Consider the following 24,715-nt stretch of genomic DNA (forward strand, 5'->3'; position numbering starts at 1 on the left):
GCAAACTTAATCTGTTGGAGCTGAGATGCAGACTGCTTATGGTGATGTCTAATCCAAAGCTGTAAGCAGAGAAGTTAAATAAACAGCTTCGCTTTTCGTTTATTCTGTGTTTCAAGGGACATTTTACATGTGCACTACCCTCAACTCACTAGTCTCCAAGGGATTGAAGTTGCATAGATTTCTGATCTTTGCTATTCTATTGCTATTCTGCAGAAGTAGCATAGCTGGTAGCACAAAATCACTGCTCTCCAAGAGGTAACAACATCCAAGCCAGGCAGACAAATGCAGGAAAGAATAAGGACTATAGAAGGATGGGAAAAAAAGTAGGGTGTAGGAGGTATGCAAGGAAAATAAAATGACGCATGTGGGACAAAGTGAATGGAGAAGGGGTGCTGTGAGGACTTTTACTCCAAGAAAATCTCGTGAAGCTTTGAAAAGATGCATGGGTAGAGTAAAATGAGGAAGGCAGGGGGGCATAGGCTGAGCTACTAAGGAGTGGGATGCAAGGGGAAGATGACAGCAACTAGTAATGAGAACAGCCTAGAGAACAAACGTGGCATCCTGGAAGGAGAGTCAGTAGAGGGTCCTCCATAACTTCATGTCTCCTGTAACAAGGCAGTATAGAGGCAATATCTGAGCTCTCACTGAGGGCTAAATGTGATTAATCTAGAACAATGTGCCACTTCCTCAGGTATTTTATCCTCTATCTGCTCTGGGAGAGAGGCTGACAAATCCAGCACTGGTGATCGAAGCCTTTCATCTGCCACTTAGCTGCCCTGACACGGCGGTGGAAATAAAAGTCTTATGCTCAAACACAGAGATAAATAATCCGTAACATTCCCCATTTGGAAAACACCTTGCCACTCAACATAACTGCATCTGTGTTGATCTGAACCTGCTGGTAAGAGAAAGGGTACAAAGACTGATATGCTTGTGTTTCAAGAAATGTCTTGCTTTTGCGTAACCCCTTTCTGCAGGCTTATAAAGTCTTGCTCAAAAGAATTTCCAATATTCTGAAGGTAATGAACAAGGATAAGAAACAGGTCTGACTTCTGTAAGCCTTGCTCACCTGTCCAGTCCTGACATGAGCAAGAGCAAGTAAGATCAGGATAAGCAGTGTGATTCATGCCCAATAAGTTAATTTTCTTAGTATGATGCATAAGATGATTTTTTGCACACTCTTACTATAGATACTAAACTCTACCAAAGCCAGAGACATGGACAATCAATAGATTCCTTAAAAAATTCTAATAGGCTACTCTTAATAAAAGGAGCTATTAAAATTACATTAGATACTCATGGGTTGTACTTGTTGACAAGTAGTCTTCATTTTGTTTTATTCCACTGTTCAGACAGCTTAAAGAGCAAATAATCTAAGACACCCTTTTAGATTTCCAAATCTCCTTTGGTGTTTCTGTTTGGTGTTAAGTGAAAAAAAAATGTGCCATTTCCCTCCAGTTAAAAAGGTGAGACAAAACACAGCTCATTTTGTACCATTCCATTTTGGGTGGGTTTGGGCTATGAATAATCTATGTGCTACAGGGTCAGCATTTCTGTGTTATAAATGTTACATTATGTAATGTATTTCCACGATAGGATATGCATTTATATGGAAAAGGAAACAGATAAACACTGCCACCAAATTTTAGGATTACTCATTGACAAAATATCTCTCCCTGGAAGTAAACGAAAGTTGCTAACTTTCAAGTTAGCAACTCTCTGAGGTAAGAGATCAATTACAAGGAATTGCATTAGCAGTAGGAACTAGAATGGTACTGTCTAATGTATAAGATTAAATTCAGATTTTTTTTTCTTAAAATGGAAATTGTTAGGCCTCAGTTCATGGCAAACTTGTGATCTCATACAGAAAATACTCCTGTTTTCAAGACTGACAGAGGGTGACAGGGACTGTGGTCATAAAATGATAAAGGGAAATAGATGTAACAAAAAATACAAGAAGACATATCCCAGAGATCATGAAAAAGATGCAAGACCACTAGCTTTTTAAGAGAGTCCCTAAGGTTATAGGTAGAGATTTGAAAAGTGCTGTGATAATCCCTAAAGAAAGTTCTCATACTTGAAGAGCTGCTACTGTGCAACCAAAAATAGCCTTTCAAAGGAATAATCTCACAGTATGTCAACAATAATGAATTATAAAACATTCTTCAGTGCTAGGAGGACCTCAAGATTCAAAGGAGAAGAGTTAAAAAAGCCATTTATGTGAAAAGCTGAAAGGAAACAACAGGTAATCTGCTATAAACCCAATGGTTATGTCTTGCCTTAACTATACCCCTTTTACTGTCAACAAAGGCCACTATAGAATAATGCTTATTTTAGAAATCTAAGTAGTTTCAATCACAAGAATCTCAATGGATCACTAAGAAGAGAAAATCAATTGTGTTCCTACTATTTAGGGAAAACAATAATATTTCCTGTTGCATGAAGCATGGATATAGAGTGTTTCCCACCATACTTTGCTATGCTTCCCATGAAAGTGACTTCTGGAAAAATGCCCATCTCCAACTTCATTGCAGACCTCAGATGTTCAGTATCACTCACTCAGATAAAACATCTTCCTGCTTTCTTCTCCATTTGCTGACTGAACTATGGTCAGGAAGGTATTTCTATTTCTGTAATTTTAAAGAGCAGAAGAAATGCATTTAGGATGCAAACTCTAGGGATACTCATATCCTCCCACTGCTCCAAAGGAAGCTATGATACAGTAGATACCTTCTGTATTAGTTTTTTTCACTGAACTTCTGCAGTTCATTCTTAAACATTAACAGTTTTAATTCCTTCTGTCATTTTGTGAAGCTCAACTAAGACAGGGCTAACTTCAATTTTATTCTTTTGCGCCTAAGTGTTTTCAGGTGTATAAAACACTCAGAAAACCCAACTGTCCAACCATGACATGACTTTCTTTTTCAATTCTTTCATTTCTCTTTTCTCATTAGTTTCATCTTGGAGCTTACAAAGTTCCAGAGCAACCTATTGTAGTGGCAGTCAGAACCTTGTCTGTGGCTCAATCACTTCTCCTGCAGTACCTATAATGAAAAGGTCAAAACTGCTATTCTAAATCTCCTCCTTTGACCTTGTGCCTTATCAAAGTAAGCCTGCATTATGGCCAGTGACCATGACAGATTCACAGAAAAAGAGTGCACTAGTGTGTGAAGACATTTCTCCCAAGAACTGGCAACCATTCTAGCTCTAACTTTTAAAAGATTATAACTTTTTTTTTTTTCTGCCTTCAAATGACAAGCTGTGCTGTGTAACTGTGGGGTTTTTTTAGTTGTTATTTATTATTATAAATTATGTTGAAGTATTATAATGTTCTGGTCCATGCAGACAGTTCAGGGCTCACATAAGTACAAGTATCTTGCTGCCCTGTGACACTTCTTGCCCTTTGCAGCCACACGAGTGCATCACTTGTTCTTCTTTACACCACCTTAGTTTTCTAGTGACCTATTCACCCAAACTTCTAGCACTTCACTCCTTACCCTTGTAAGCAAGCAATGACCAAATCTCCTTCTTTCCTCTTCTTTGACCTGAGAAATTCAGAGGTCCCAATTCCTGGGGCACCTGTTCCTGATGCTCTTGGACTCCCTACCCCACACTTTCTGCCCCAAAGAAGAGGCTTCTTCCTTAAGCACACATCATCTCCTGTGCCTCAAAAAACCCAAAATCCAAACAAAACCTACTAGAGTGGAAAAACTGAGCAGGAAGCTCTGAAGAAGGCAAGTCCAACTGCCAAAATTCACATTCACCTTTCCTTCCTTCTAATGTCCTTTCCTACTTTCAGACCAAAATTTCAGCTACAAAACTTGATGACTACTTAGCTTCTGTAGAAACTGCCTACCCTAGCCAAAATGTAAAACACTGAAAAGAATGTATTTAATTTGTTTATCTACATGTTTTTAACAATGTATGTTCCATGTCTAAATACACCCTGTCATTCAGTCATGGAAAGCTTTACAAAATACTTCATATTTCCATGTTACCAAATAAAAGTGTAGAGTTGATGCAATTCTTGGTGTTATTTCATTTCCACTGTTTAAAGAAAATTTGAAGAACATTAACATTTCTTAGCAAATTAAGATGACTGCTACATAACATCTATATATATTTCAAGTGCAAATGTGTGAGTTTACAGGTACCACCTGCAATTCAATAGCCACAAGAAAATTAACCCACATAACACAGCTCAAAGGAGGAAGACCAAAGTTACCAAATCCCTCAAAACACTCATCCAGCCTAGCATTAAGCTAGTCTTGCTGTTAACTTGAGAGGCTACTCAAAGAAACAGAGATCACAGGAGATAACTTTTCTGCTATTGTCTGTCCTACAAACAAAACGTTATCTAAACTAATTATGGAGTAAAAAATAGCAATCAAGAAAAATAAATTTGAATTTTGCTAGAGGGTCTGCATCTTAGTTCCTTTTTAGACTATCATTCTGATGTGAAGTAACCAAAATATATAAAATAATTGAAGATATATAAATGTAATTATATTATAATTTATTTTATATAAGAATGTATAATATAAAAATACAAAAGGTGTCAAAAAACCTTGGGCTAAGATTCATATTCCTACTCCATTCCTGTTGAACCATGTTTAAAATATCTGAATTTTTTAACCTGCAAGTGAAAAAGAAAAGATTCATTAACTTTGTGAAGATGCCTACCTGGAAGATGAGACATTGCTATTCCCATTGCTACACCAGGAAATGTTTACATATGTGAACAGGACTGATTAACAGATAAGGTTAAAACAGAATATTAAATTGCACAGTACTGTGCTTCAAGATAAGAGATAAGAGTTCAGGTTTCCTCAGGCAGAGGGAAGAACAAAACTTTGGTTTTTTAGAGCAGCGGATCAAGCCACCACCTCCTACCACTTTGCACACCATGCCCTTCATTTCTCATGCTTTCCCACAGGTGCTCAAAATGAAATATCTCATTTAGGGTTTAATAAGAGCATTTTTTTCAGTCCTCACCAATTGCCATTATGCCAGTGAAATTAACATGCTGAAGAAATCAGGAGTCTCTTCCACAGCACCTCTGCATTTCTATTACCCCTGCCATACGTCAGACAATTATTTCAAGTGGAGGCAGAATGGCAGGAACGAGAGATGGCGGCAGTCAGCTACTGACCAGGAGAGCTGGACTCTTCATCAGACCTCCACATGCCAGCTGCAAAGGGAAGTTGCCAGACCAGGAACACTCTAAGAGTCTGGCACAATTCTGAAGTACATCTGAATTTTGTTTCTTGGAAGTGTGGTCTAATGGACTGGATTTGACGCTTGAGCTGCAGGTCAGCCATAGTGTCTGTCACCTGCTGGCCTCAGTGCTTAATGGGCCAGGATTTGTTTACAGCTCCACCACTGTGTATTATTAGGTTGTTCTGAGCTTACTATAAATGTCAGGCTACTCTGTTGTGAATTTAGCTACAGCGAAGGAATTAGGGAATTACACAGGTAAATCTTCATCAGCAGCTCAATCTCAGGGAGGTGAGGCCTAAATAGGGATAATGATCCTAAAATTACCAGCTTCAAAGGAAGCAACAAAGGCTAATTAATGTTTTTCAAGGGTTTTGAGGGTTGAAAGTGCTACACAAAGGAGAAATAAAACTATTTGGTGAGCTTCTGTGTAGGCTAGCAACTGAAGGCTCCAATTATGCAGCTTTCAAGAGTTAACCACATGAACAAAATAAAGCTACTCTGATGACTGACTTCCTTCTTACTTCTCATTTGTGTGACTTTTAGCACCTGGCATGTGCGTCAAAACTTTAAAATCTCTCTCTTTTGTCAAAAAGACTTCAACTACAGCTTAATCTTTGCTGGGCTACCATGACCCTGAGATTAGCTCAGTTGGTTAAAGCCTGGTGCCAAAAAAACCAAAACCTCGCCAAGGGTGTGGGATCAATCCCTGCATGGACTCTGCACTTAAGAGTTGGACTTGATGATCCTTGTGGATCTCTTGCAACTCAGAAGACACTGATTCTGTGATCACCAAGACAGAAAGCTGTCAGAAGCCTGAATTGTGTGCCTCTGGGAAGGGAAGGGGAAATGGACTTTTCTCAGATACTGTTTATCAGCCTATTTTGTCTTAGAGAAAGCTTACAAATTCTGATTTTTCTTTTGCTATCTTTTTATTATATAATTTATCTGGATGTCTCATGAATAAAGCCTTATATGATGAAAAGCTTGTCTATTTTTCCACTTCTATAAACATTGATTCATTATGATGCTATTCCTATCATCTTTACAGCCTTAAATGCACTGGGGTATACAATTCTACTGCCACTAGTTTCACATGAATTGTAAACCAAACAATTTTAACTGCGGTCTTATCAGGAACTTCAACAGCAACAGGCAAAAGACACTGACAAAGTAAAAATTACCAGTCTGTGTTTCATAACGAGCTTATGAATTCCAAATTCTGCTAATCATTTCAAGTCTTTCTTCTTTCATTAGTTTCTAATCCATAACTGATTTTATTCATCATGGCCACAAGCAATGCAAGAAATTAATCCATCTGATAAGGAACTGAAATGGAATTCTTTTGAACATATTACCCATTCATTTTCATATTTTTACAGGATTACTGCCTTTCCCAACTGTATTTGCTTGAAGAACCAAAGAAGCCTTAGCATCAGGGAAAAACTGGATGTAGTAATCCCAAATTACTTTGTTCCATTATGTAAAATAAAGTTGCAATCTAAACCATTGGGGAAAACCCTAAAAACATAAATCAAGAGGGATATGACATATGGGAGTCAGGAAGAGGGATTTCCAGCTGATAGCCATTTCTTTTCATTATTTTGTGGAAAACAGATTGATCATTCACCAAAGAAATCATGTCTCTTCAAACTGCTTGAGTTCTCCTTCAAACACAAAATTCACAGAGCATATTGTTTGAAATGGAGCATTTCTCTGTGTGCTTCAGGCGACAACTGCTGAAACAGGAAACCTACACAACACTCAGAGAAGATAAAGCATGGAAAGATCAAAGGAGAGTAGCTGTGGAGCATCAAAACCTACATCATGAAGAGCAGGGGCCAGGCCAGCAGAAGAGAAAAAAAAAGGAACCAGTCCCTCTGAATTCACAGATGGAGGCCTGTCTTCCTCTGGGCTTCTTTGCTGGAAAAGTGTCCTTCTGCTGCAGAGAAACAGATATTCCAAAGCACATCCAGATGTGCACCAACACTCACTGTGTGTTTCTCATTCTCCTCACAACATGCTCTTGATCTATTATTGATTAAGACCTGTTTGTTTTCCCTAATGACCTGCAAGGCTGTTATGGTTCTTACAAGTGAGATTTTTCAGCTAACCTCATGACATCCATCTTGAGCAGTATCCTTACTATTCCTCAAGGACACAGTGGTGTTTCCCTGCTTGGGGACTTAGAAGAAGCACAAGCAAGTGCTACAGTTAGTTGACATTTGAAGTTGCTGCCAGCTGTGTTCAACACACATAGATGGACTGGTGAGCAGTGCCTGGGGAACCACAGAAGGAGAGCACAGAGAGGCTGCCTGGGGAGTCAAGCTGACACTATGCAAAGACAAAGAGGAGTAATCTTAATAGAAAACATTACATCTTTTCAGTTCATTCCTCTGTTGGTTTAGCTGCTATCACATCACAGAAGTCTGACACTCTTCTAACATGGCCAATACACATTGCTGTCCTCCCAGAGTACTGCCACTCAGCTGGGTATCTTGGAAATCTAGTAATATGTGAATGGCAAGTTGGGCTGCAGGGCTGCACATCACATAAACTGTTCACTACAGAGTTTAGGCAGGTTTGAGTTGATTTTGTTTGTTAGTTTTGGTTTTTCTGGTTGTTTTGTTGGTTTTTGGCCCCTCAGAGATGCACCTTCTAAATGACAATTTCATTTGCTCTCTTTTTAAACAATTGTATCCATTGCAATGAAATTTACCAGCATGATGCTGTACATTTCCAGTTTTGCTGTCACTTTTAAATTCTAAAGGGAGAAAGAAAAAAAAAATACATAAAGGGAGCTAAAGTTAGTCAATCAATTACTCCTTCCCGCTAGTCCTCAGGCTCCAATGAGATTAAATCACAGAGTTAATACAAATCCAGTCTGTCAGTTCCACCAGATCTGTGCTGTTTCTGGGATAAAAGGAGAGCACAGTAAGAATATATTCAACTGATCTAAGGTTCAACGTAAAACTCCTGCTGTATGTAAAGGGGCAAGAAAATTATTACAAATTATGTTAGAAGATTAAGAATACTTAGACAGTTATAAAGCTAAAGAGAATTTCTCCCCTCCACAATTACCAGTCAGACTGCCAGAAGTCAGTAATCTTTTTTATTTATAACATAAATATTATTTTGTTTATAACAGTATTACCAGTTCAGAAAAAAAACAAACAAAAACCTATTACCTTTGACAGTCTATTTTTCCTGTAACACTGACATTATCAAAAATATTTCAGAAGACCAGAAGTGCTAAACAAAAGATCCTACTCCAAAAAAACAAGAGTCCTCCAAAAGTATGAAAGGAAGATAAGGTCACCCAAACCATCACAGCTGCAAAGTCCGCTGAGTCTCCAGCCTACAAATGAACAGATTTTGCCTAAGGGATTATTCATAAACTGCCTTCCAACAAAAACAGTGGTGAGGCTGCAGGAGGTCATTAGCTTGCAGAAAGTAGAGAGATTTTTACTTAGTCTGCTAGTATTAAGTGAACTAAGAACAGTTTAAGAATGGTATTCACTTTGCTGCATATGGAACAAGCCTTGCTTTGTTTTCATGTTTAATGCTAGCTCTATATTTAAATGCCTTTGCTGCCTTGGTCTGTGATGTGAGACACTAAAAATAGCCTGTCTGTTACAGAATTTCCATTGTGTCTACCTTTAAAAAGCTCCATTAATGATGAAATGTCATTATGAATTTAAATTATAAACATAAGCCTAAAATACTGAGAGACTGAGACTGCACACACAGTAAATCTCCATTAATTATTTTCTAGGTGAATCGACTTTATGTAACTCATACTCAGGCCTAATCCCCCCTAGTTCAATCTGTACTGAGTAAAAATAAATCCACAATGATGCTTCTAAGTCCACCCCTTCTACAGCTATTTTTTCTTCTGCATATCTGCCCCATAAGCCCTGGAGACTTTCAAAAAATTAGGAAATCTTATCTGTGTTCTCCAACTCTTTTTTTTCTTTCTTTTTGTGCTGTAGATACCTTTTAAATTAAACTCAGATGTTGTTTATATTTTGGAGGGCCTCTTACAGCCAGCAAGACAAAACTAAACAGTGGGATCCTATTCCAGTGAGATGCAGAGGTGTCCTCTCAGGACTAATGATAACAGCAGCCAGTATTGAATTTGCAAAGCAGAGGTGATCATTTCATAGCAGGAATAAGCAGTCTATTCTAGGATCCTGAAATATTAATGTACGATGGGAAGAATGGCAGACATGACTAGTGTCAGCTATAGGGTAGACACATTCAGCATCCCAACTCCAGCTTTGGTGGCTAACTCTCTTGAAGATTTTTTAAATATACATCAATCACTGACTGCAACTGTTCTGGGTGTTTTAGTGTGCTTCAGCAAAGGCTGGCTAGTTTCTCAAATAGCCTGATGATAAGGCCAACCAGTAGTACTGTAACAGACAAATGCAGCTATAAAGAGGAAAAATCATTATTATTCTATCACTCAAATTACTAATTACTCTACTTTTGCTGCTTTTCCTCCCCTTTTTCTTGCTGTACATACCATTTATATGGGATGACATCACCTACATGGTCAACTCCATTTGTAAACAAACAACTGGATGTTGAGCAGCTTATAAAACCATGCACAGACAAGACTTAGGAAGACTACATTGATGTTGGAAGTAGGACAAGAAACTGATGATGGTTTTATGTTCTTTTCTGTTTTCTGGCTTTGCCTGTGTACATGTGCAGGTACTGTAAAAACAACCAGGATTAGGCAAGGTAATTTTTCCAACTACATTAATTGTACTTTATCACAGTGTACAGAGAGATTTTGAACACTTCCCCTTCTACACAATGAAATTAATTACATGAATATGGGAAAAATGTATTCTACTATGCCATTTAGCTTTTCAGTGGCATTAATTTTATATAATTTGCAAGACAAAAGATGGATGCAACTTCTCAGCGCCCCAACTGTAGCTGTCAGAGTCCATCAGAAAACCTCAAGCCATTCTTTGACTTCAAGCTCATCAGCTCCAATACAGACCTTGGCAGCAGCAGTTAGCTGGCTGCTGTCAGTGATAGATGAGACAACAGAATGAAGTTTGCTCTTTCATGGCTAAGTCAATGCTGTCCTGCCCTGCTGACTGGCAAGGCAAAGCTGCTTTTGTCAGTAAGCCATGCAGGTATGACCCCAGAGACACAAAGGAAGCAGGTCATAGAATGGTTTGTGTTGAAACACATCTTGAAGATCATCTTGTTCCAACCTCACTGCAATGGGATTGCTCAAAGCCCCGTCTGCTGGCTTTGAACACTTCCAGGGATGGGGCACCCACAACTTCTCTGTTCCAGTATCTCACCCCATCACTACATGCCCTTGTAAAAAGTGCCTCTCCAGCTCTTTTGTAGCCCCCTTTAGCTACTGGAAGGCTGCAGTGAGGTCCCCCTGGAACCCCTTCTCCAGGCAGTATGAACCCAGTTCTCTCACATCTCTCCTGTGCTGGGGACCCCAGAACTGGATGCAGACCAGAGTAGAAGGGAAGAATCACCTCCCTTGACCTCCTGGCCACACTCCTTTTGATGCAGCCCAGGGTCTGGTTGGCTTTCTGGGCTGTGAGCACACACTGCAAGTCATGTCAAGTTTTTCATGCACCAACACCATTAAAACCTTATCCCCAGGGCTGCTCTTCATTCATTCTCCTCCCAGCCTGTACCTGTGCACAGGATTGCCCCAACACACTTGCTGGACCTTGTACTTGGTTTTTTTGAATGCCATGAGGCTTCACAGGTCAATCTCTCGAGCCTGTCCGGGTAGCCCTGGATGGCATCCCTCTCCTCCAGCGTGTTGACCACTCCACTCAGCTTGGAGTCATCAGCAAACTTGCTGAGGGTGCACTTGATCCCACTCTCCCTGTCACCAGCAAAGATATTAAACAGCACCAATCCAAATACTGATCCCTAAGGAACACTACTCATCACTGATCTCCATTTGGGTATTGAGCCACCAGAGTGTGGCCATCCAGCCAGCTCCTTATACACCTGAGCAGTTAATCCGTCTAATTCATGTCTCTCCAATTTAAAGACAAGGATGTCATGTGAACAGTTAGAAAATACCATCCTCACAGAGTCACTTCTCTGGCCATAGCTATATTTTAGCAGATGTCCACCTCAATATTACCAGTGATATATTCATTATGGGCCTGAAAATCCACTCTATCTACTCCACCTGCAGTTTTTCCTCAGCCAAAAGCCCACATGGTGTACAGGAATAGGCCAAATGCTAGGAAATGTGGGCAACTCCCATGCTGTTCACAAACATTCGTGTCCAAACCCAAGCACATTCTTCATTACAAAAACATAGGCAAAACTCCAAACACAGAAAGCATTTATTGTGTTTAGGAAGAACTAACAATCCTTGACAGCATTGCCATTTGGAAAAATATTCTGGGTTCAGCTCCATCTGCACCCACTGTTTTGTTGCAAGATATGCTGCTTTCCCAAATAATTTTACCAAGTGATTTTTTTTTAAATTCAACTTCAGAGCAGGATATCTAGACTGAAATGGCCATGGTGCGATAGGAAAGGCTGGAGAGCTGATTAGAGAGTACAATATACAATCAAGATATCAACACTTGCGCCCAAACAGCTTAAAATTATTTCAAAGGGTACAGAAGCAGCAATAAACAGTTCATATTTCTGTCCTTCCAGTGGATGTGCTACAAAGGGCAATCTGGGCGAGCCGGTGCTAAATACATGTTCCTGCCAAAGCTCTGCCAACTCAGGCATGTCTTTGTTATCACGCTGCTCCTCCTGACAGGGCCTCTCTGTATAGGGTTTACAGGATGCTTTGACTCCTGGGGTGACCTGCTCTTTCTCTTTGTTCAGAGCATTCAGTAAAAGCAGCAACCTAACCTAACCTTTTATGTTTCTGCTAAGTAATTTTATGCACTCAATACTGCATTTTCATATGGATTCAGTAACCACCCCTCCAGCAAACTCCTGAAAATCTGCACTAATACTCCATGCATGTCAGCTCTGCTATGTTCACTTCACTAAAGAGTGGGAGAAGACCTTTGGGGAGGGGAAGAAGAACTGATACACTGCCCACCTCCAGCTCTGACACAACCCCACTGTTGGGAAGACAGGATGTAGAGACAGCACTGCTTTCTTCATCCCTGCAAGAAGAGCAATGTATGGCAGAGCAGGGTCAGCCTGGACTAACAGGCCCACAATACTGGTGCATAATAATTTTGGAGCTACATATATTTGCCATCCAGTACATTTTTTTTTCTTTGCTATCATAGCACATCTGGCATGTGCATTGGGCATTTACCCCAGCACTACTTCCCATTCACTATCCCCAAATGTCTGCCAATACACTGCCTTTCCTCAAGGTGTATAGAGACAAAAAACACCACAACAAGTGACTCACTCTTCTGCTCATCACACTAAAATCACATTCTGGTCTACATGGCTATTTCCCCCCTCTCTGTGTAGCTAAGTCAAGCCTGCCTGTTCATTGATGAGAGCAAGATTCAGCTGCAGTCAGAACTGTTTGGATGCAGTTGCTGGGCAAGTGAGCTAATATCTATAGGCTCATATGTTATCAGCAGAATGGCTATCTTATGTCTAGAAACTGTATTATAGGAGTGACAGATGTAGCAAAAATGGCGCACTAATTTAATTTTCAATTGCATTGTCTTCTCTCTGACCTGGCAGTTCAAGAAGTCATCACTGGACAACTAGAGTAAGCAAACTCAGTATCAGAGAGGCTGAAGAGGAATCTCCAGGCTGTTTTTCACACAGGCACTTTCTCTGACTACAGCTTCTCTGGAATAGAACGAATCACTCGATGGTCTGTCTTTGGTTAGCTCACGTCTATTTAAACCAGCATGAAGATCTGCACCTTTGATGTGAGTTAATTAAGCTCACATGGCTTTTTCCAGCCTGCCTTCTGCAGCTTCAGAAGTGAGAGGAGCCAAATTAGGCCCATCTGTCTATGGAAGGGGTCCTCTCCCACCATAAGGCACACTCCACTACCCAGCACAGGAGCTGCCTTCCAAGACCACCAGGAAAAGGGGTTTCACTGCTGCCAACAGCTACTGAGAATACCAGGCCTGCCAGGCGTGGGGATTTTCATGAGAATCACAGTTCTGTGCCATCACTTCTCTGCACAGAAGCCTTAAGGGTCTGTCTACAAAAGAATTTCCTGCAATAGCTTTTTGTTTAACCCTTGGAACTTCTTGGCAGCAACAGATCTGCAAAAACATTTGCTTTTTTTTTTCCTATATAAAAATAAAGAAGAAACTAACAAACTTCAGTGGGGCAGAAGATGACTCCCTGCCTTGATTCTGCTGCCATTAATTGTGTAACTGAAGTCTGTAGTCTCTACAAATTGTGGAAGTCTCTCAGTTGGTATCCTGGAATCCCAAAAAGAAAGAAAGTAGCCGTAAATAATCCACATCATCAGCTGTTACTAAGGCACTCTCAAGGACTTTTGCCCGTGCTCAGCAAGAAGAGTTGGGAGATTCAGCTCCAAACTGTCAGAAAAGACAGTTTCAAGATGATCTACTGGTATCTGTGGGGAGTTTATCAAAAAGGCGTGTTTCATGAGAACAACAGACAACAGGTATAAATTGCTATGGGGAGGATCTCACAAAACATTATTTAAAAATAGAAGTTCATTACAAAGATAGCAAAGAAGTATTAACAGGTTTCTCAGAGACGGTGCCATGTCTGCATCCCTGGAGGTCTTCAAACTCAATGAGATGAAGCCCTAAGCAACCTAGTTTGAATTCAGTGTTGACACTGCTTTGAGTTGAATGCTGGATTAGGGACCTCCTCAGGTCCCATCCATCCTGAAAAGCTCTGTGACCCCGCATCACCTGCTACAGGTTCTATAATGTATAAAGTAATGGAAAGGAGTTGGCAGAACTGCTTACATTTGGGAGCCTGGAACCAGTATTTGCACCCTGGACTTTTGAGAAGCACCTCTTTACACTTTGTACAGCGCAACTGAAAACCTGCACAGTTTCACTGTGCTTACACTGGGATCATCTTGGAGCAAGGAAACAATGCTTTTGTCAGACAGTGCCTTGCCTCTGAGAGTTGAGGATTGCAACCAAATGCAAGAAGTACTCTAATTAAAGAAGAAATAAGAAATGCAGACTCCAAGGCTTAATGAATCATAAAAAATACCTAGAAGAAACCTAATCTGGCTAATTCCAAGCGTTTAATTGAGTTGGCTGAAACGTTTGCATGCATGAACAAAACCACGTACAGTTATTTCCCTGGGTAGAATTCTTCAAGCTGTAATATTGATTCTTCATCTGGAGCATGAATGGCAATTATTTGTTAATAAAGTTGTAACTGTTCTACATACCAAATCAAGGTCTTGGGAAACCCTCCTCTTGCGCAGCTCTTCCATCCTCTCACACACATCTGTGAAGCAGGTGTTATAGTAGTCTGCATACTGCTGTGCCAGATCATCAATATTTCCCAGTGACCCGTCCTACAGGGAAGACAAAGAAAATAGGTTAATCAATCTTAAAGTTCTAATTCAAAGGTAGCACCACAACTATGAAGGAAACCCCTGTCCCTGCAGCACATCATGCTCCATCCCTATCCCAGAGCACACTAACAGCAAGAACAGCCGGGAACTGGATAACCAGAAGAGCTCCTCACAATCAGGTGGGACTTTGTTAATTCCCACAGAGAGAAAGAAGGCAGGGACAACAATGCAGTGGAACAACACATCCTCAGGCACTATCTGCCTCAGTTGTCTCCCAGCAGCCCCTGGTTCTCCCAAGCAGCATCTCACTCTTCCAAGAGCCAGTCATTACACACATTTCACAGACCTTACCAAGAGTAGCCCAGCTTTGTGACAATGACTAACTGCAACTAAAAGATTGCTTACCAATACACTAAATCAGCCAGACTGCAAACAATGACACCCACAAAGACACACTGCCAGTTGGTCTTTTAAGATGTACTGGAGGTGGCAACATGGTTTACTCAGTCCCAAATGTCTGCTTTGCAGGGTAGGATTGCTACACTGCTAATAAAACAGCTATAGCCAGAAACCTAATTGCAATAATCTGCTAATTCATACTTTAAAAATTATGAATGAAGAAAATTCATACTTTAAAAATTATGAATGAAGAAAATAAGATCAGAACAATAAGAAGGCTGAATTTCAAGCGTCATGAGAAACCTTTCTAAACATCAGATACGCATGCTCCATCTGTAAAGTGAGGGGGTGGGCAGGTACAATATGCACACCCTTAAGATAGGTCCAAACGATGGGATGGAATAATCTTGTATCCCTACTTGTCTGACTTATGAAAGAGCATGTTTATCACTGAGTGCATTCCTTAGAAGGTAACACACATGAAAAAGATAGGCTCTCTATGCCTATCCTGAGAGAAGGACAAGAATACATTGCAGACTATTATTTTATTGCTGCTGTTAATATATACACACATATAAACATAAAATTATGTCTTGATTATTAAGAAAAAGCTAAGCAGGAGAGAAATAATCTAAAAATAATTATGCTAATAATATACATAAATTGCAAAGTTGAGTTACAGCATACGAGCTAAGAGAAACTTTTAATTAGTACCCACACCTTAATGAAGCTGTTGTTACTTGGAAATAAGCACGTGGTCCCCTACACTGAAGAGGTAGGTTTGCTCTAATGAAGTATCACTTCCAGAGAATTGGAAAAAAAACTTTCCAGTTTACATCAAAGTGAAAGCCTATTAAATCTCAGTCTCTGTGAAAACTATTTTCTACTCTTTTAAAATGTAATTCCACAGGCGGAACAGTTACCTCCTGAAACTTTTGCAGATTTCCCCAGAAACTTCTGCAGAGCTCACATTCCCAAAATTCAGAACAGCATTTTCTCAACACTACTGTGTTCGCTACAGGTGGAAAATAATTTGTGCGTCACTTATTGGAGCAGTAGAAGCAAAATAACTACGCTAAATATGTATCTACATTTTGTCCCCTGCCCCCATACCTACGTATTTTTTTACTGTAGTTCCTATCTCTCAAACTGCCAAAGATCTTGCACAGGAGATGTTCGAAGCATTAAAAGATTGGGGTCCTTATACAAATACACTTCTGGGAACTTCAGACTTTCCAGAGCTTTGGACAAACAACCTCCTGCACTGCACACAACAGTGCCACCCTTCCTTTCTACAGGAGCCACAGTGCTACCTACTCACAGTGGAAGCCTACATCTTCCTACAACCACCTCCTTGACATTCATCACTTCCCAACAAGCTGGGGAGGAAACTTGGACTTTGCCTGTACCATGAGTTTCACAAATTTCCCTGTGCCACTGGGTACTCCTCAGGTAGCTGAGGGTGTGCTTTCTGGTCCTACATGGACTACGTGCTGCTTTCAGTGTTTAAACACTCAGTAGGAATAACGAGGAGTGCACTGCTGGGGAAAAAAATGAACCCCAAACTGAAAAAGCAACCCCAAAACTTAACCTTCATTTGCTCACTTTTGTGGGCATTAAGAGAACCTATATGACTTCCGAAGAGATGATGTGACATCTGAATCCCAGCCACGCAGCCATAACAAACAACACTCTCTAAGGTTTATCAAAAATTCTTACTTTGGAGTATCTGCCCCAACCAGAGTCTGTTTATTCTTTGATAAACTTTGCCAGTTAAGAATATTCAAGTTGGAAAGAGTAATGATACAAAAGCAACACAGGGAAGCATCATCTTACTAGAACAACATGAAAACTGCCTATCAGTCCATCTCCTCTCACAACTCTGGAAACCATACATTCCTTAAAGTTAACCTGCTCCAAAACCACCCATAATTTTCAAAGGTAATTCATGACTTTGGAATTGCCTGAAATTCTCCAAATCCAATAATATCACGTGAACTTCAGCTTCGCTGAGAGCCGTTCAGAGCTGAGGATCTCGGCATGCTCCAGTGCTCCTCCCCACACCTCCTCAGACACGTGGTCACATTTGCAGGACAGCTATGGCACTGCCAGTGGATCAAACACAGCCAAACAAGTGCTCATTTTTTGCTTGTGCTGGCGTGCAGTCCACTGTGCTATTTTTAAAGGTAGCCTCCAAAAGGCTGAAGGCTTCTGACCGTCCCTAGAACAAAATTAACTCAATTGCAGCACCCCAATTAAAGCCTGCAGAAGGTGGGTGGCCCCACTGCCAACAAGCACGTGGCTGCAAAGAAAGGCCTATTCACAAGTGACCAGTCACCAGTGCCACCGCATCCAGGGGAGCAGAGCTGCAGGCATCACCCTGCCTGACTGACAGCAGAGATTGCTGGCAGCGCTCAGGGCTTGCATGAGGGCGGCTATGCTGCAAATGAAAACAAGCTTGATGTCCAGAAAAAGATGAAGGAACAGAAAAATCCCCATAATATGTTAGAACATACAGCTGACACACAGCGATCAGACAGCTGGCACACATACCCATTACAGCCCTGCCACATGCTTCTGCTGGGGGTGCACACCAAGGGCAGCTACAGCTTTATGCAGTTGCCATTCCACAAAGGCTGCATGCACCCTCCTTACTGATGTGGACAGCTTTGGGGTTTGAAGCCCCATAGCTTCAAAATTAGAACAAAACCACAAACATTTGCATTTGCACCTCAACTTGCCAGAAAGGTGCAGTGGAAAATGCCAATTGAAGTCTTTGTGTCTGCAGCCATATGAGTTTATGTGTGCAGTCAATGCAGAGAGCATTGGTTTTGTCAAAAGAAATAAAGATACATAAATCAACCCAAGCCAAAGACAGCAAGCATCTCATGACCTGCAGCATCCACTCATGATTTCATGTAAGTAAATGTCATAACTTAACAAAGGATTGTATATTTGATTTATATGACCTCAAATTTGATCCCTACATAGAGTTATCTCCATCATCCTCCTTTATTCTTCAAGCACTACCAAAAACATGGCAAAACTTAGAAAAGAGAAGATGCTTCATTCTTCTACTGCACAAATAATGGCCAAGACCTACTTTAGGTATCATCAAACCACAAGTATAGCTCATCTGAAGAACCATGACATTTTGCGTGCTCTTTAAATTGACCCCCCACAATGTCTCCAAATAATTCTAAACTGTCTCACACAAAATAACCAGCAGTGTACTTTGCAATTCTATTTTGGCTTTGAGTCTTTAAAAATATTCATATGCAAAACATTAGCTCCAGCTTGGTAAGTCATGCATTCCCTTACAAACAGAGTCAAAGGAATGGTCAGAGATGTTTTTAAAAATCTCTAGAATTATTAATAAAATAAAAGACTAAAAGCATAACTCAAAATATTTTTAAAAATATTTCTGATGCACAAAGAGTAAGATCCAGTGGCAATTTTCATAGTTTTACACAAACGTGGAGTGCCATTTTAGTTTCACAGGTAGGAAAAAGCACACAGTTATTTGATACAAAAAATAACAAGCCAATGCAATATATAATAAGCCTTCAATAACACACCACTATGTCCCATTTTGATATAGATGGGCTGCATATTTGAGACAGCTTATGTGAGCAATGAAAATATATAGCTTTCAAACTTGTCCTTACTGATAAATCTGCATTTCAGAAGCCCCTGAAATGCTCTGAACTGTCAGTAACACCTTTAAAACCAAAACCTCAACATAAACTCTGTGATTTTGTTACAAATTTAACAGTTAAAGCACTAACATGAAGAGTATTTTACACCAATTGTGTTTATTACCATGCGAACTGCAATGTTCCCGCTATATAATCCCACAAATCTTTCTGATGGAAAAAAATTTGTGAGCAATACAATTATTGAGCAGGAAAACCATTCCCCAAACACTTCACTGGTAAGAAGTTACAACATGTTTCCCCTAAGATTCACTACAGCACAGACTCTTCCACAAAACAGTTTAATAGCCAGGAAAATACACAACTCGTTATTTATAAAGGGTTAAATGTAAAATGAAGATTTAATAGCCTAATGAAAACAGAAGTTCTCTCAGATATCTATTTTCAGCTGTGAAGCATGTTCCTAAATTTCCATTTTATAATGTATGCATGCAACATTTTTTGGCATCATAAAACACAGAGCAAAATGATGAATTGCCCTGAAATTCCCAGAGAATTAGTTCTGATATGCATGTGAATACCAAAGGAATCCACTGAGATTCCTGCTAATGGAGCGACTACAAAGAAAAGTTGGAATGATTTGGCACTTATTATAAAGTTAGAATTTATCGGTCACTGCACATCAGTTAGTTTAACGCCTTGGCAGAATCCTCTGTATTTGACATCTGAAAGCGTAAAAGAGAAAAATGTTTTGCTAGAGAGCTCTGCCGGCTGTAAAATTAAGGAAAGATATATTCATAGTTTAATAGTATAATAAAATAAAAACACTAATAGCTAAGGAGGAATAACAGACTTTGCTAAGTAACAAATACATTTGATGAACCCGCATGTGTACTGAAATATTAGGCACTAGCAGAGCATGCATACTTTCTGCATAAATTTCTACGCAGAACAAGATTTTTAGAAAAATCTTCCAAAATTACAACCATTTTACTCTGTACTTTTCTGTCTCAGAATCTGAAAAATGTGTTACAAAGCTGCATATTCCAGCATATCCTCCTCCTATTGTGGCAGATATTAGGAATGTCAAGAAAAAGGTCTTGATTACTGGATATATGTGCTCAATCTCCCAGCCCCTGGGTAAAATTCACATAACTGCATGTATCTCATAAATGTTGAAAGATGTGGATGCTACAAGCCTGTTTGTTCAGTGAGACAGATGGGTCTCCATCTGCACATGGCAATGCAGGTTACAGCACACAATGCAACTAGACGAGTTCAAAACTTAAAAGCCACTGCAGCTATGGCCACAGCACATGCATAATCCGGGATCTTAGGAATAGGTCAGAAACTGGAAGACAATCTGACCTTTTTTTCCTAATAAGGTATAAATGAATGTGGAAATGGCACTGGCAAAGGGAAGGTGCTATTTCACAACACACAGCAATCGTGCCCTAGCAAAGGCACATTTTTTGACCTTTACAAGCTAAGATGAGAAAAATCCATTTCCATGCCTGAAACACAGGACTACTGTGTGGAGAGTCACTGTAAACATTAGCAGTTTATTTCTGGCAGTTAGATTTTAACAGGGATGCCTACTAAAAATTTGTGGAACATGACCTTGCATTTCAATAATACCTTTGGTTTGGATAGCTCAAAGAAGTACATAAATGAAAGCCAGAATGTGGGCCAGAGCAAACAGGCTTGTTTGGGGAGGGGAGACGGGCAAGAGGGAGGAGGGACAAAAAAGCAGCGAAATGAGAACATCTGCAGGAAAATATATTTGTGCCTAATAAACGCAAGGAATGATCAGATTTTCGTGGGATAACTTTGACTAAAATGCCACTCCTTTTTAGATATTTTTACTAATTATAAGAGCTCATAAAAGCCTGACAAACTTTACATCCTTCCCTAAGCAACCTTAGACTCATGGCAGAACTCCCTGCATTCCAAAATATATTAATACCTGAATTCAGGCTGCACTTGATAAACCTGAGACACAGTATTCCACGTTCCTTCACAGTTCTTTCTAAGGAGGCAGATTGAAATCCAATCCAAACCTTGTCCAAACACAAGAGTTAAACCTGCATCCATCTCTCTGGCTAGAGCTTGCGTCTCAGTTTACTACAGTAATACACAGTGAGGATAGGCATCTGTAGGAAAACCTGCAGAGCTCCAGTATAATTCTGTTACACATCTCTGACCCTCTTGCTACCAATGTATTTCTGCTAGGAATAGGGCTGATGTTTTGCCTTCTGGCACAGCTTCAAAATGCTTGCATTGAAAATGAACCCGACAAGCTGCTTGAGAAATACTCCCTTCTATTCCTAGGCCTCAGCAAGGACAATCTTCCATTCAGCAGAGTTAACAATTCTACTATCCATGCAATGACAGGTTCAAAGCCTGTCTTGACAGTCAGCAGGGTCAGAAATGTGAGAGAGACAGAAGTGCAAGGCCAGGCAGCCAGCGCTTCCCTTGATATTCAGAAGGCGGCATAAAATACTCAGTGTACAAGTCATGACATTTTTATATTGAGAACAGCTATTTTTGAGGATGCTGAAAAGTTGTCATGGTTCCCTTGACCTCTCTATAGCCAGACACTGTGAGAACAAAAAGAACATACAGACCAGACTGTTCAATAGACTTTCCATTAATTTTTATGGCATCTGAGGGTTGAGTCATTAAACTATGTGGCTTTACAGACAGTTACAAAAATAGATGTGATACTACTGTGTCAAGCTCTCTGCAGCATGGTTAAAAGACTTATAGATTCTGTAAAATAAGCAGAAAGCACAATGGTATACTTTGATATCAAAGATTTGGCAGCAGTTATATGAAATAACTAATACAACCCACTAAGTTCAGAGCATAGTCACTCTAGACCCAAAAAATCATATTAAACCACAGAGTTATCCAAGTTTTTTTTTCCATATATATATATACACACATATATAAAACATTGCCCTCTCTTTACATCAAAAACCCCTCTTACTCTTTTCAAAATTCTGAAATTAAAGTGTTTCCTTTACCAGTAGCACCACAGTTTTTTCTACCCCCTTCTTTTTACTGTAAAGCCCCAGAGTCTTTGTCAAGAAGGTATAACAAAGCATCTCTGGAAAAAACTTTTTGAATGTGATTTCTCCTTTTCCCTCTGTAAATTTAAAATAAATTTGAAAGCAAACTACTGGCATCCCTCTCTGCGGTTTGAGACCAAGGAAGTCCTTTATGGAAAAAATAAAAATATATGAATGCTAACAAAAAAGTTGCATCTATGCAAATGTACATTCCAACATACTTAAAAAGTTGGTATTTATCACAAGTAGAACCAGGCCTTGACAGACAAGAAAGAACCTATGCAAATTTTATTCATGACAGTTAGTTCAAAGCACCCTTAATGTCCAGCTTCCCTAATAACCGTACATTATCCTCTGTCCTCCTTTCCCTGAGGAGCTCTGCACAAAGCTCATCAAAATGTAACTCAAAATCCTTGTCTACTCTGATACCTAAAAGGCCACCACCATCTACCAGACTGGTCATCAGTCAGCTACAAGCTGCCATTGTCAGCTTGTAAAGCAGAACAAGTTTAAGCCTTGTAATAGCTGCACCTGACATCACCTCTCATTAGGTTTTTCTCCCTTGCTCTCACTGCCTCCTCCTTTGGCACACTCTGCTGAGACTTTTTCTCACATTGAGTAAAAATTTGTCACTTCATGTGCACCAGCTGCAATGGGTTCTAGCCTGAGACTTGGAGCAGAAACAAATGGTAAACAAAATAATGGCAAGGGTTAAGAAATGTACATATATCTGATAAAAATTACCATTAAGGAGATGGAGGTGAATTTCCTGTTTCAGATTTGGGAAATTTTGCATATATTACGGGGGCGGCTTCATGCCTGAGATAAGTTAAGTCTAATGAAATAGATAGGCAAAAGGCAAACATCTCAAGTAGATGTTGAAATAAATATTTCAGTGAGTTACCCATATCAACTGCAATAGTGAAGGAAGTCTCATTAAAGCTCTTTTCCTTATATTTAGTAGTAGCACAGATGACAAATCCAAATTTTCTGTAATATATATGGGACTACATAACTGAGGTATGAGTAATCATTAAAAGAGTAGTCTGAAAAAATCTAAACTAAAAACATGTAAAAAAATATTTAGCTATTTAAAGGCAAAACAAACTAAGTAGTCAACAGTATCTCAGGTCAAGTGTGTAATCTCAGCAATTCTTGTTTACAGTGTTTCCCCAAGGTGTTAAACTTGCTCAGAGAAAGCAAACTTGGGTACTGGTTATGTACTAGTTTCACTAACAAAACTACTTTTCAAGTGTCAAGGCAGGAGAGAATGACTGCCTTTAAACTGAACCATGCAACGCTTTTCCCCTGGACAGTCTGGCAGAAGGAGGGCATACCTTGTCCAGAAAAAGTAAAGTTCACTCAAAAAAACTTCTCATCCTTCTTTCTCTGTTCCCCCTGCCCCTCCCCCTTGCCTCTTCAGTGTACTATTCTGCACTTCTTGCTGCTTTGAGATCCAGGCCCAGGATCCTGGGCAGGTCCCTATGGACAGCAGTTTCCCCCAGCAGTACTGGCTCTGGAGATGCACCAGTAAAGAGGAACACGCCATGACTTCCCTCATTTCTTACCATCCCACCAGCTAAATCCTAAAACCATTCCCCTCAACCACAACTACTGACAGGCAGAGGAGAGAGCACAGTGCTCTCCCACTCTGCAGCACTGGGAAAGCCCAGCAGGGATGCAGTCGCCTGCCTCACGTTTTTCATGGCTGGATGAGCCCATTACCTCATCTGCACTTACAGGGCAAGAGCTACAGGGCAGCATGCACCTTGCATCACCACCCAGCTCGGCAGTGACAGTCCCAGCCTTCAGAAAGGCTGCTCTTAGGAAGCTGGGTGTGACAGCAAGCACAAATTTACTCACTCCCACTTGTGCCACTTCGGATGCTGACTTCCAAGAGGAAGGTGCTCTCCTGCTATCCATGTTAAGATTTCAAAAAGGGCAAAGGAAATGTCAAATATTTGCCTTCACTTCAAACTGTTTTTACAAAGCATGAAAAAACACTGCTCTGCACACCAAGGCATGACAAGATTGCTCCTTTTTTGGGAGTAGGTATGGACACCAGCAATCCTAGTTGATGTGCCCAGCAGCACAGGGCACTGCACATCCCAGAGCCCTTGATTTACTGCTGCAAGTGCAGAGGGCAGCCCAGCTGCCCGCCGTGGAAAGCCAGAATGCTGATGTTTAAACTGCTTTCTCAAACTTTGATATTTTTCTGGTTTTTCCTACTAGAAATGCAGCAGCTTGCAGCCTAGAGGATACGCCCAACACTTCTACATAAGCAGGGACTAACCTTGTCGTCACTTCTACTGCTTCCTGACAGGTCATCTTTTACCAGGAAAGGAAACAACTGTAATTGAGCATGGCAGCAATCCATGTTTCCCCCTGTAATCTTAGCAGCAGAAGAAATGATTTCCTGTAGCTCCTGTAAGCAAGCTGTGCCCAGGCTCCCCCTCACCAATGCTGCCCATCCTGCCTGCGTGCGCTATCCCTGCAAACCCTCACTCCTGCAGGGAACACGTGCTCTGCGCTGGCACAGAGGGGTAGCATTAATAAACCAGGTTAAGTAGACACTCCACATTGATACAAATCTGAAACCAGAAAGGCTGACTCTGCCCTAAAGCACTTCAGTGAAGCCTCAGCTTTTGACTCTTAACAGAGGTACAGCACTGTTAATACAGTCTCTACCGCTGTAGGTAGCATACAGATGAACTAAATATAATATTGCTCATGCAAAACTTCATGGTGCTGGGCTCAGGTTTTTTATCGCCTTAACTAAGCTTCCTCAAGTCTCTTTGGAGAGTGTTTTATTTAGGAACAGTAAAGCATGGTTACCAAGGGGTTTCAGTTCATTTAATTAAGTTGAATACAATTACACTCCAGTGGGT

At 40.3% G+C, this 24,715-nt stretch overlaps 1 protein-coding gene across 2 annotated transcripts in view; it reads right to left on the reverse strand.

Annotated features, from left to right (window-relative positions):
• SASH1 (SAM and SH3 domain containing 1) overlaps positions 1-24,715 on the reverse strand; it is a 122,250-nt gene that overhangs the window by 84,610 nt on the left and 12,925 nt on the right. For both annotated transcript variants that reach the window (XM_031056232.1, XM_031056231.1), the window contains exon 2: positions 14,570-14,698. In XM_031056232.1, coding sequence (XP_030912092.1) covers positions 14,570-14,698 — 129 coding nt within the window. The remainder of the gene's footprint in view (positions 1-14,569; positions 14,699-24,715) is intronic.

Source organism: Geospiza fortis, unplaced genomic scaffold (assembly GCF_000277835.1).
Source record: "Geospiza fortis unplaced genomic scaffold, GeoFor_1.0 scaffold162, whole genome shotgun sequence".
NCBI lineage: Eukaryota > Metazoa > Chordata > Aves > Passeriformes > Thraupidae > Geospiza > Geospiza fortis.